Below are 13,299 nucleotides of genomic sequence, written 5' to 3'. Positions count from 1 at the left end.
TCTATGAAGCAGGTTTTTATTTTGTTTGTTTTGTTTAGTTTTTTGTTTTTTTGAGATGGAGTTTCATTCTTGTCGTCCAGGCTGGAGTGCAGTGGTACAATCTCAGCTCACTGCAACCTCTGCCTCCCAGGTTCAAGCGATTCTCCTGCCTCAGCCTCCCGAGTAGCTGGGATTACAGTCATGTGCCACCACACTCAGCTAATTTCTGTGTTTTTAGTAGAGATGAGGTTTCATCATGTTGGCCAGGCTGGTCTCAAACTCCTGATCTCAGGTGATCTGCCTGCCTTGGCCTCCCAAAGTGATGGGATTACAAGTGTGAGCCACCGTGCCCGTCCGAAGCAGGTATTTTATCATGACTCTGCAGACAAGGAAATAAAGGCTCAGAAAGATTATGTCATATGCCTAAGATCACACAGCAGGACAGTGATGGGACAGAATCAGAATTCGGGACTGTCAGCCTCAGGCCACACTCCCCCAGACCAGCACCCAAGTCAGACTATGCCCAGCCAACCCTGGACATCCAGGGCTCACCCCATGGGGTCCACCACATCTCTGGGAAAGCTGCATGATGGGCTGCCTGGAGGCAGTGGCCAGGCCAGAATATCCCATGCCAGCATTCTTCCATCTCACTCTTCCCTAGACCAGCCTCCAGCACTGACCCCGGGGTACCCTGCTGTCTTAGCCCTTTCCCGTCCTGGAATCGGCACCACCCAAGGGGCAATGTATTGATTCCAGAGCAGGCAGATACGCTGATGAAGACAGAGGCAGCTGCTAGGACTCTCCTCCCTGCCACTGGGCCAGGTGTGGAAGGAGGGGCAGGAACCAGTGGAAAGCAGAGAAGCAGGGGATTACACACCAGAGCCTTTGCAGGGGCGAGGGTCACATATCTGATCTAGGAGCTCCCCAGAGCCCACTGTCTGTCCCATCCACCCAGGCCCTGGTGCTCCCGACGTGTTAGTGCCACCTCCTGGCCATGGGGCAGCAAAACCTCAGACAACATCTACTCATCCCTCAACCAACCCATGTCACCTCTTGCCTGGGCCCAGCCCAATCTCTTCTACGGCCTCCTGCCTCATCTCCCTCCCTCACCCCCTGCCTTCAGCTAACTTCCTAAAGCAAAGGTGGCAATTGTGCCACCCCCTTCCTCCCAACCTACTGTGCCTTCCTCCCACCTGGCTGGGCGACCCCTTCCACCTTCTCCACCCACATGTCCACTACCCATACCTCTCCAGTCACCCCATGTCTCCAGGCTCTTGCTCTTGCAGTTTTCTTCACTAAGTGACCCTTCCCAACAGAGCAAAATTCTACTTACATGACAAGGTCCAGCTACCCCCCTTCCCTGAGCCTCCCCAGCAGACTCATGGCAGCATCCCTGAACCCACAGGTCAAAGTTCTGTGGACATCAAGCACAGTGCCGTGTTGGAGAACCACTTGTGTAGGGTTGACTTGCCAGCCTCACAGGGCTTCCTGAGGGCAGGGCTAGTTCTGATTCATCTCCAGAGTGTAGGTGTAGAGCAGAACCCGGCACATAGAGGAACCAGCACACCCTGTTTCAACTGAGTGCCCAATGAGCCTGGTCAGCAGACATTGGATAGGCCGTAGGGCTTGTCCACTTGAGATTTCCAGGCAAAAAAACTGTCAGAGCTGGGGATTCATGCTTAGTTTGGCACGGCTCAGTATTAGAGGCTGAAGAACCCTTGGCAGAGCTGCCAGCCCATCCAATTGTGGCAGCGCCACCCCACAGCATAGCAGGAGGCTACACTGGCAAGCTCTGACTCACCATAAGTTGTAAGAATAGCCAGACGCCCATGGGGTGCTAGTGATCCTGGGTTCATCTATGACTCCAGTATTCTGGACATCCTGAGCCGCTCACCTGGTTCCACTAGACCCCCAGGCCCTCCCCCAACTAGGCGGCCTGAGGTCTAAGGAAATGCCATATTCCCTGGGTATGGGGCTTGGAATCTTACCTCTTCAGCCATTCTGCTGACCCCCAACCCTGCCCTCTTAGCCCTCAAGGGCCTAGAACTACAGCGGGAGAGCTGAGGGGTGGAAAGCACAGAAACAGCATGACATAAGCCCAAAAAGTGGCCAGAATCTGAATGGCTTAGGCTGACAGCACTGGCCCCAAATGGACATGCAAAGAGGGAAGACAAGAAGAGGAAGCAGCAGACCGAAGTCTGGCAGAAGCTAGGGACTCATAGTGGTATTATCCACTATATTTGAAAACACTTGCCGGTTGCGGTGGCTCAAGCCTGTAATCCCAGCACTTTGGGAGACTGAGACGGGCGGATCACGAGGTCAGGAGATCGAGACCATCCTGGCTAACACGTTGAAACCCCGTCTCTACTAAAAAAATACAAAAAACTAGCCGGGCGAGGTGACAGGTGCCTGTAGTCCCAGCTACTCGGGAGGCTGAGGCAGGAGAATGGCGTGAACCCGGGAGGCAGAGCTTGCAGTGAGCTGAGATCCGGCCACTGCACTCCAGTTTGGGCGACAGACCAAGACTCCGTCTCAAAAAAAAAAAGAAAATACTTGAGTAGCCGTGGGCAAGGCGAACCAGACTCGGGCAAGTAGACAGCCCGCAAATGGATCCCTGGGGCAGAAGTCCAGGCTAAATCTGGAACGTGCTTCAAGCTCACAGGGGAGGGGTCTGCAGGGCCAGCTTGAGGATTTTCCCACCCTCTCCTTAGCAACCAAAACTACCCTCCCTAAAGAAGCCCTGGCCCACTAGGTCCATCCACTGGGGCAGAACCCCATGGAAGCTCCTTACCATGCGAGGTTTTCCTAGTGGACAGCGATGGAGCAGAGTCTGGGGGAGATGCTGCAGCTCTGGTGAAAAGCCACCCAGTCACTGCCACCCCAGCCAACAGCCCTGAGTACCCGGCAAAGACCAGCAGTAGCAGCATCAGTAACAGGGTCAGGCCCAGCAGTAACAGGTCCGACATGGCTCTGGACCCCTACACTGCACCCCAAGGCAGCTGCAACAGAGAAAGAAGGGAGAGGAGGCTGGTAGCCTTCTCTGACAATGTGCCCACCTGCCCACCAACCAGTTCTGGCCCAACCTCCTCAGCCCTGCCTTGGGTGCTTTGACCCAGGAGGTGGAGGGGCCAGAGGTGTCAGCACGTAGTGACCTAGAAGAAAGGATGACTGAAGCCACAAACCTTCTTATTTCTTAATCTCAGTAGGTGAAGATCTCAGAACAGCTCTACCTGTCAGCTGGCAGCCCTGGTCACACTTGGGGAAACTGAGTCACAGAGGGGCACAGAAGTGAGTCAGCCAGGGACATACTCCTGGCCTGGACAACTCTGCCCCAAGATATGCCAGACGCCAGCCAGCCTGCCTTTCCTCCACAATACCACTTCCTTCCCGCAGCAGAGCCACACTGCCAGCCTAGCCTCCCCAAACCTCAGGGGTTACTGCCAGAGGGAGGACAGAGGAACACCAGGGTCCAAACACCTATGAACAAACAGGGAAACCATAGGAACAAAATCCCCTGGGGGAAAATGTGCGTAGGTAAGAGAATTTCATAGGAAACTCTCCTTTGCTGAGTACATCTGGCCCGCAGGGACCTTGCTATCCAGCAAGCTCACCCATCCAGAACCAGCAGGAAAACCACAGCAAAACGGCCTGAGCAGCTAGAACAAAGTCCAGCATTAAGCTTCCCAGACTTGAACCACCCATATTAACAAGCTTCATCCCAGCTTTCCAGCCCATAGAAGAAACAGTGAACGGTGAGAGGAAAAGGCTGCCAGAAGGGGAGTCCCACAATATGAAGAAGTAACAGTTACCATAGAGGAAGGGAAGCTGTTCAAGAGCAGGCCCAGGAACACAACACAGAACCATTGTGTGAGCTATTCCAGGCAGGCTGCCTAGGTCTCCAGGCAGCACGGGGCCAGAGGCCTAACCCTCTGACAAAGAGGCCTTGCCCTGAGTTGCCTGGGGAGCGGGGAGTTGTAGCCCAGAGAAGACTGTTTAAAGAGGAAGGAAAGCATGTGACCCATGGGGGAACATTACCACCCCAATTATTTAAAACTAATACTTAACATTTAAAAGGTTTTGAAGCTGAAAAGGCCCCGCTGCTGCTTTGTAGAAAACTTAGCTCTGTGGAATTACTTTTCCCCGTGGTTTCTAGGTGTTGATTTTACATTAAAAAAAATTATTTTTGGAGTCAATGAACACACAGTATTTGCTCACAAAGAGGCAAAGTAAATTTCTTTCTTTTTTTTTTTTTTTTTTTTTTTGGGAAGGTGTTTTGCTTTAGTTTGCTCTAGTTGCCCAGGCTGCAGTGCAGTGGCACGATCTTGGCTCACTGCAACCTCCACCTTCCTGGTTCAAGCAATTCTCCTACCTCAGCCTCCTGAGCAGCTGGGACTACAGGCAGTCACCACCACACCCGGCTAATTTTTGTATTTTTAGTAGAGACAGGTTTCACCATGTTGGCCAAGCTGGTCTCGAACTCCTGACCTCAGGTGATCCGCCTGCCTCGGCCTCCCAAAGTGCTGGGATTACAGGCGTGAGTCACCAGGCTGGAAAAGAAGGCACAGTAAATTTCTTAACTTTTGGCGTCAGGACACGGAGGTGCTGCCCACTGGTCTCAGCCATCTGTGCTCCTACTCATCAGTATCTCTCTCTCTTTTCTGTCTGTCCTACTCATCTTGTCTCCAGTTAGTTTCATTTCTGTTGTCTTCGATGATAATGATGAGAAATCTTCCACTGAGCACTTACTATACACCAGGCACTAAGTGTCGAAACACAGCTGCTTCATTCATCCTCAAAGCAATCTGACAAGATAGGTATGGCTAAGGGTGCAAGTGGTTGGAGGTTAAGAGACTTGCCCAAGGTCACACAGGTATTAAACAGAGCCACATGGACCAAAGTGCAGGCAACAGGAACCCAGACACTCGGACTCTAGGCCCACATTTCCACTTCCTCTCTCCTCTCTGGTGACTGGCTTCCAGAAAGACTCAAGAATTTAATCTTTGTTGGACATCTCTGGGCCCAAAGCTGCAAAACTCTTAGCATCTAGGCCCCATTTGCCTTGGGAATGACAAGCCCTCACTCTGATCTGCCATCTCAGCTGAGCACTTCCTGTCCCCTGAAGGGAACTTAGTATCTACCTTTCTCTTCCTCTCACCTTCCAAACTGTTCAGAAAGGGGAAAAAATGCACCTGCAGTCCCCAGGGCTTTAGTCAGCACCGGAAGGGGTAATGTGAATTTCCCCTATATTCAAGAGAAAAGGGGCCCGGCACGCTGGCTCAGGCCTGGAATCCTAGCACTTTGGGAGGCCAAGGCGGGCAGATTACCAGACGTTAGGAGTTCAAAACCAGCCTGGCCAACATGGTGAAACTCGGTCTTTACTAAAAATATAAAAATTAGCCGGTGTGCTGGCTCCCGCCTGTAATCCCAGCTACTGGGCAGGCTGAGGCAGGAGAATTGCTTGAACCCCCAGAAGGCAGAGGCTGCAGTGAGCCGAGATCGCGCCACTGCCCTCCAGCCTGGGGCACAAAGTGAGACTCCATCTCAAAAAAACAAAAAGAATAAGAAAAAAGAAAAGGAAGACAGGCTGGGAGCTCGCCTGAAATGCCAGGCTTACGTTAGTAACTCATGACCTTCAGTGTGGCCGGGGTGAGTGCTCCGATGCCGGGAGCTGAAAGGAACAGTCCCCTGGCACAGGAAATAGCCTCTAAGCCGAGCACCACGCCCCGACTGCCTTCTTCAGGGAAAGTCCCCCGGGGCCTCTGAAGCACCCTCGTCCCACTCTCAACCCCCTTGGGGAAAATCAGAAGCCAAACCTAGCTTCACAGTGTCAGGGATCTTCCCTAGAGTCTGGGTCACGCCCCACTTCCCGAAGGGCTTCGGGAACACCTGGCGCCCAGGAACTGCCGCCAACCGGGCTGCGCCCTCTCTCAAGCCTGGGTGTCCCCTCCTCTCAGAGGTCGGTGCAGGCGAACGTCAGGGAACGCTGTCCCCGCGGGCTTCCTGCTGCCGCCCCCGTGCGCAGGGCCAGGGGACCGGGTCCTTTAGGGTCCCCCGCCGCAGCCTGAACTTCAGTGCTGGAGGTGCAGGGGCCACCGCCTCGCGCTCTCGGATTCCAGACCCTGCTCACCCTGTCCTCGCCTATTTCATCACAGCCTTTCTTGTCTCCCACCTACTTGACGAGTCCCGCACATCTGTAACTTAAGCGACGCTGAAGTTTGCAGCCCGCGTGGGAGGCGCCGCCCTGGGGGACAAGGCAGAGTTAAAACGCGACCTGTGCCTCCCTCCCCAGCTCCACTGCCCCGGGCGTGCCCTGAGCCGGCGGCCTTGGCAGTGGGCCCGGAAGGGTGGGAGCTGCCCCAAGGTCGCATCTAGACGCTAGGCCCCTACCGGGGTCAGCGGTAGGAGAGACGAGACGCCAAGAGCCGCCTGGCCGCTGGGGTCCCTGGGGGTAGTCCTGAGGTCGTGCCGGGGAGGACGGGAGTCCCAGACCCACGCTCCAGCGGAGACGCCAGGCCTCCGGACGGGCCCCGCCTCCGCCACTGCCAGCCGCGCACGCCGATCCGCCCCCTCTCTGGCAGGACGTGGCCTTGGGCGTGGCGGTGGCCATGGGCGTGGCTGTGCCCAAGGCCCGAGCGCGCCAGACCCTGAGGGCGGATGCCTCCACGCCCAGTCTCCGCCGCAACGGGTGTGCGCGGAACCCAAAGCTGGCTGCGGTGGAATCTGCGGTCTACTTTCCCGCCTCCAGCAAACTCTCCACTTGCCGAGGTTCATTTAACAGCACCCAAGGGATCTGGGTCGGCAGGAGCACCTCAGTGACAGCCCGGGGGTCCACAGGAGAAGGCCAGCTGGGGCCAGGGAGCTGAGGCTGAGGAGGAGCCTTTGCACAGGCTAGGGAGACAGGGCACAGCAGTATCCGCCTCTGGCATTTGTACCAGCGTTAGTCCTGCCACTTTCTCTCACTGTGGCTTCGCAACAGACTTGGGAACTGTAAAGGTATACTGAGGCTGGAGCCCAACCGGGAAGGAAGACACAAGGCAAATGGCAGTGAGAATAGCCTTTATTAGGACTCGGGGCGAGGTTCCTCCGTCCAAAGGTGTGGCGGAGGATCAGGCTGAGGGAGGAGGGTAGGGGCTTCTTATAGCCTGAGAGGTAGGGAAGCTGGTTGTGCAAACAGGGCCTGGGGAGTCTTGAAACTATTAGGGCAGGAGTTGAGTAAGGGTCAGGAGGAAGGGGTCTTTGGAAACGGTTAAGGGAAACTGCTGTTTACCAACTTGTGGAATGCAGGTGAGCTGCAGGTCATGGGGGAGTGTGGTTGCCCAGCCTGAACCTCTGACCTACGTAAGTCTGCGGGTGTGTACAAGTATGTAAGTCTGCCAATGTCTAACAAAAGGCCTGCTACCCCGGGTAACGCCGCCATGTTGGGTCTAGAGTCCTGCCTTACAGGAACCAAGCAAGGCATAGCTGAGGAAGCTTAAGCCCAGTCTGGGCCCGCTTCGGCCTCACAAAGTGCCGGGATTACAGGCGTGAGCCACTGCGCCCAACTAACCTGAGATTTTTAAAAGGACACAATCCTTCTAAATAAAATGTGAGCCACATGTGAATCTTAAATTTCCTATTAGCCAAATTTTAAAAACAAGAAACTCGCCTGGCACGGTGGCTTACGCCTGTAATCCCAGCACTTTGGGAGGCCGAGGGGGGTGCATCGCCTGAGGTGAGGTGTTCCAGATCAGCCAGGCCACATGGTGAAACTTCGTCTCTACTAACAATTCAAAAATTAGCTGGGTGTGGTTGTGGGCACCTGTAATCCCAGCTACTTGGGAGGCTGAGGCAGAAGAATCCTTTGAACCTGGGAGGCAGAGGTCGCAGAGCTGAGATGGCGCCTCTGCACTCCAGCCTGCATGACAGGGTGAGACTGTCTCAATAAAAGAAAAATATTTTGGCCAGGCGCGGTGGTTCACACCTGTAATTCCAGCACTTTGGGAGGCTGAGGCAGGTGGATCACATGAGGCCAGGAGTTCAAGACCAGCCTGGCCAAGATGGCAAACCCCACTTCTACTAAAAATACAAAAAAAAAAAAAAAAAATTAGCCGGGCGAGGTGACAGGCGTCTGTAATCCCAGCTACTCGGGAGGCTGAGGCAGGAGAATCACTCGGGAAGCTGAGGCAGGAGAATCGCTTGAACCCAGGGAACGGAGGTTGCAGCGAGCTGAGATTGCGCCACCGCACTCCAGCCTGGGCGACAGAGTGAGACTCCGTCTCTCACACACACACACACACACAGCCTAAATTTAAAAATAACAGTTATTCTATTATTTTCATGTGTAAGCAGCCATGTAGTATATTATTTACAAACATATGAGACCTTATACACAACGTTAAAAGCTAACACCCTCTGAGGCGGGCTTGGCTCAGTTCAGGGAGGAAGCCCTGCCTGAAAACGCTGCACCTTTGGCTGTCACTCTTTCCTCATTCAGCCCAGCGTTTGGTTACATCTTCTGGTACTCAGGGCCTGAGGGCGCGGTCTTAAACGTTATCCATTCAGCGAGGCTGGCCTGGGAACCGTCCAATCAGGCACTCAGGTGGAGCGGAAACGGCGGTGTCCCGGATGTGGCGGGGTCTTTGGGGTCTTTGTCTCCGGCTGCACTCCGAGTACCTGGTCTAGTGTCTGCTGTCTGCGTCCTGTTCTCCTAGAGACCCAGCCTCTGTGGCCCTGTGACTTGCAGGTATTGGAGAACCACAGCTAAGACGCCAGGACCCCCGGAAGCCTAGAAATGGTGAGAGTGCCGCGTCCGACATCCCGAGAGAGGGGAAGGGGCTGGTTGGAACTGGTAGCAAGAGGCTGTGGCGGGACTCAGGCCTCCCCGCGGTGGGCTTCACAATCTGCGCCCCGAGTTCTCCTTGCCCAGCCCGGCCTCAGTCCCCTTCAGCCATCAGATTGGCGGCTGCGCTAGCAGCCGGGCGCCCAGGCGTCCTGTCTCTTCCCTGCGCAGTGACTGTGCCCTGGCCTGGAGCCCTCTCTCGGCAGCTCTGCACTCGCAGTGCCGCGTCTCTCCCAGATTGTGCAGGGACCACGGGAGGGTGGTCAGGGGACAATCCTGACTCGGGGTGCGGGTTCATGAATGGAAAGAGCTTTGGTTTGGTTTATGGGGTTCCTAGTTACTCTTTTCTCCTATTAAAAATGTATGGGAGTTATGGCGAAAATACTTAAAAATTTAAGCAAGGAGTGGTTCAAAAATTGTAGAGCACTCAGCTATGGGTTGTAGTTTGTGGTCCATGAAAAGATCTCGAAGGAAAGATGCATGATGAGAATACCCAAATTCAATAATCCGTTAGGTACATTTACATAGTTTCTTAATTTTCACCTTGAGCCTGCAGATTTCCTGGTTGTGTAATCAGAGCTTACTTGGCAGTTTATCGTTGATTAAGCCTGAATTTTGTTTCCCCGAATGTAGTAATTTCTAAAAAAAAAAAAAAAAAAAAAAAAAAAAAATGCACTTGAGTTAGTTTTTTTTTTTTTTTTGAGACGGAGTCTTGCTCTGTCGCCCAGGCTGGAGTGCAGTGGCGGGATCTCAGCTCACTGCAAGCTCCGCCTCCCGGGTTTACGCCATTCTCCTGCCTCAGCCTCCCGAGTAGCTGGGACTACAGGCGCCCGCCATCTCGCCCGGCTAGTTTTTTTTTTTGTGTATTTTAGTAGAGACCGGGTTTCACCGTGTTAGCCAGGATGGTCTCGATCTCCTGACCTTGTGATCCGCCCGTCTCGGCCTCCCAAAGTGCTGGGATTACAGGCTTGAGCCACCGCGCCCGGCCTTTGAGTTAGATTTTTAAAAATTAGGAATCCAGGGACCGGAGCCACCTCAGTCTATTTGCCGCCACATGGGACTGATTTTCCCTTACATGTTTCACATGGGTCCCAAGCAGGATCTCAAGTCAACCCCTCACACCCCATTTCTCCAGCTTAACTCTGGCTGGCAGTAAAATACTCAATTTTCAGTTCCTTCTGAAAATCTCAAATGCCAACTTCCTCTCCCTAATTTACATTATTTATTATTTGTCCTTTAGTGTACATTTTGATACTGTATTTTAATTAATCATCTTTTGACAAAGCATTAGATGGCATATTGGAAAAGATACGTTTTCTGTTTGTAAATATTTCCCATGAGAAGAAAGCAAAGAATATCCCCTGACAGTGAATTGTAAAAAATCTCTGTGCCTCTTTCTTTTGCCTTTCCTAGGCACAAAGATCTTATGAGAAAGTTTTAGTGTCAAGATATTTTTATTTTCCAAACGTTATGGGGTGATTCGTCCTCAGCAACCCTGTCGTTTTTTCTTGGTCCTGGTGGTACTCTCTGTGAATAAACCAAGATAACCGCTGAAACCAAGATAACCGCTATGGCTGTGTCTGCTACAGTATCTAGTAAATACCAGCTCCTATGTCATTTTCTTTCATAGGACATCCTGAGGAAGGGAGTGTAGCCTCTCAAGGGGGCAAGAGGATACCCTGGGGAAAAGATGAATCTCTTGGTGTACTCTTCCTTTGAAAAGCTAACCCCCTCAGACATTAAAATTGTCTTCACCCAACCCAGCTTCCATTTCTTGGAGACAGATTGCTGGTCCACCAATCACATGCTGGTATTGAGGGGAAAACAGAAATAATTTCTGCCTCCTAAATGCTCTAAGATTTGTGAAAGACAAAATAGTATCCCAAAAGAAAGAAAAAACCTGACTTCAGTGAGATGGTACAAAAACTTGCAAGGTAAAACACACTTGGGGCACTCACTTGAGCATAGTGCAGTGTCTCCTCAGAGAGTGGTCACTGAGCACTTAAGTGAGCAGGATGGAGTGGGAGAATCTCTCAAGTGATTGGATGATCTGAATTCACACATGAGTCAGACACATCTCCTTTTCTTTACTCTTTTGTTTTGTTTTGTTTTGTTTTCTTTTTTGATGAAGTCTGTCACCCAGGCTGGAGTGCAATGGTGCAATCTGGGCTCACTGCAACCTCCCCCTCCCATGTTCAAGCGATTCTCCTGCCTCAGCCTCCTGAGTAGCTGGGACTACAGATGTGCACCACCACACCCGGCTATTTTTTTCTTTTTTTGTATTTTTAGTAGAGAAGGGGTTTCACCATTTTGGCCAGACTGGTCTTGAACTCCTGACCTTGTGATCCACCCGCCTCGGTCTCCCAAAGTGCTGGAATTACAGTCTGAGCCACCGTGTCCAGCCTACACATCTGTTTTCTAATCAGCACTGCTACTCCCTGGGTTTGTCACCTGGAAAAGATTTGTTCACTTTTATTGACTTTAGTTTTTTAACTGTAAATTGCATTTTATTAATAGAGTTTAAAAGGTAAGAAAATACTTATAAAAAGGCCGGGCGCGGTGGCTCAAGCCTGTAATCCCAGCACTTTGGGAGGCCGAGACGGGCGGATCACGAGGTCAGGAGATCAAGACCATCCTGGCTATCACGGTGAAACCCCGTCTCTACTAAAAATACAAAAAACTAGCCGGGCGAGGTGGTGGGCGCCTGTAGTCCCAGCTACTTGGGAGGCTGAGGCAGGAGAATGGCGTAAAACCCGGGAGGCGGAGCTTGCAGTGAGCTGAGATCCGGCCACTGCACTCCAGCCTGGGCGACAGAGCAAGACTCTGTCTCAACAAAAAAAAAAAAAGAAAATACTTATAATACTTACAAAGGGCATAAAAGCTGTGCATTTCAGAAAAAAATGAATTATGTATTCCACTTGTTAAAAATTGTTTACCTTTTTCCTTCCCAAAGTGAGTTTAGGAATTTTTTCAGATGGATTTTTTATGACTGAGTGATTTCAAGCAGAATTCCAAGACTTCGCTTTTGAAATGCTACCAAGAAAAACAATAGGGAAAATCTCTCCTGCATTTTGGCTGTAGAAAATGAGTACATTTCTGGCCAGGCGCGGTAGCTCATGCCTGTAATCCTAGCACTTTGGGAGGCTGAGGCTGGTGGATCACCTGAGGTCGGCAGTTCAAGACCAGCCTGGCTAATGTGGTGAAACCCCATCTCTACTAAAAATACAAAAATTAGCTGGGTGTGGTGGTGGGCATCTATAATACCAGCTACTGGGGAGACTGAGGCAGGAGAATCACTTGAACCCAGGGGGCGGAGGTTGCAGAGAGCCGAGATTGTGCCACTTCATTCCTGCCTGGGTGAAAGAGCGAAACTCTGTCTCAAAAAAAAAAAAAAAAAAACATTTCCACAAGAAAATGTGGTAGATAATTGGTGAGTTAGGTAGATTCATAAAGTATCACTTCCTTTTATTGCAGGGTAAATTTGTGACAGTGAATATCTCTGTTCTGTATCCAGTTATCTTGACTTCTGAGTTTCATGCTAAATTTTATGAGATAAAACTTGGTACCTCCTAGAAATGTTCCCATATGACTAATTGTTTACTACATGATTTTTAATGGAAATAATACAGTAAGACATGCATTATCTGAAAGGAATTGATACTTCTGCTTTTCTTATTGAGGTATAAAGTGTAAGCACCTTATAATTTCATCCCCTTATATGAACATGATGTTTGAGTAATGTTGCTGAATTTTTCACACATGTAGTTTTGAAAACCAAGTTGGTAACTGACAGTGGAAATCAAAACATGAGCCTAGTGACTTCAAGCTAAGGCTAATACTGAGCCCGCAAAATAAGGTTATTAATGGCCCAATTAGTTTTTTTCTGAAGAGCCTCTCTTGCAGATGTCCCAGCCTGCTCACCCCAGCCACAGAAGAAACCTTTATAGTGAGAGAAGCTACAGAGCCCTGGAAAGCTGGGGACCCACAGGTAGATGCAGTTAAGGTTCAGAAGGAAAAGAGCTGGCAGGAGTTTTGTGAAGATGAAGTTGTTATTGTTTTGAAGCAGTTTCTAGACTACTTAAAATAAACCAAAGTAAGATTAATATAAAAAATTCCAAAGGAGTATTTAACAGAAGGAAATACCTACTATAATATCTTTAAAAATTGCAAGTTCAGGCAGACAAGGGCTTTCTTTTATAGGAAGGAACAAACAAGATTAGAATGAAAGTAGGAGGGAAATGGCAAATGGAGGGTGAAAAAATTAGATTCTAGGTTAAGGTTTTACTCTGAAGTCATCATGTCCTTAGGAAGGACATAAAATGGGGCTGTATTTTGACACAGGTTGAGTGTAGCTGAATGTTCAGGAGGCTGTGGGGAAGGAGATAAACTTTAAGTGAAGTTTGATTAAAAAGTTTGATTAAAAAATTATTTTGACCACTGAAGAAAATTTCAGCTTTTTTTTTTTTTTTTTTTTTTTTAGATGGAGTCTCGCTGTGTCACCC

The 13,299-nt window shown here is 50.7% G+C and overlaps 1 protein-coding gene and 1 long non-coding RNA gene across 5 annotated transcripts in view; one reads left to right on the top strand and one right to left on the bottom strand.

Annotated features, from left to right (window-relative positions):
• Window positions 1–227: 227 nt before the first annotated feature.
• LOC111524821 lies at window positions 228–6,502 on the bottom strand. Its single transcript, XR_002725881.1, has 3 exons — window positions 6,367–6,502; window positions 2,771–2,978; window positions 228–358 (listed from the first exon to the last, which is right to left on the bottom strand). It is a non-coding gene; the product is annotated as an uncharacterized LOC111524821 (long non-coding RNA).
• A 2,064-nt stretch (window positions 6,503–8,566) lies between these two features.
• Window positions 8,567–13,299, top strand: part of LOC111524812 (zinc finger protein 98-like) — a 33,705-nt gene continuing 28,972 nt past the window's right edge. For all 4 annotated transcript variants that reach the window (XM_026448181.1, XM_026448179.1, XM_026448180.1 and 1 more), the window contains exon 1: window positions 8,567–8,752. Coding sequence is in view for 2 of the 4 variants with exons in the window: in XM_026448180.1 (XP_026303965.1) it covers window positions 8,750–8,752 (3 nt within the window). In the remaining 2 variants the exon portion in view is untranslated. The remainder of the gene's footprint in view (window positions 8,753–13,299) is intronic.

Source organism: Piliocolobus tephrosceles, chromosome 21 (genome assembly GCF_002776525.5).
Source record: "Piliocolobus tephrosceles isolate RC106 chromosome 21, ASM277652v3, whole genome shotgun sequence".
NCBI classification, from domain to species: Eukaryota; Metazoa; Chordata; class Mammalia; order Primates; family Cercopithecidae; genus Piliocolobus; species Piliocolobus tephrosceles.
The sequence above is the reverse complement of the archived record's forward strand: the minus strand, read 5'-3'. Positions and strand labels throughout refer to the sequence as shown.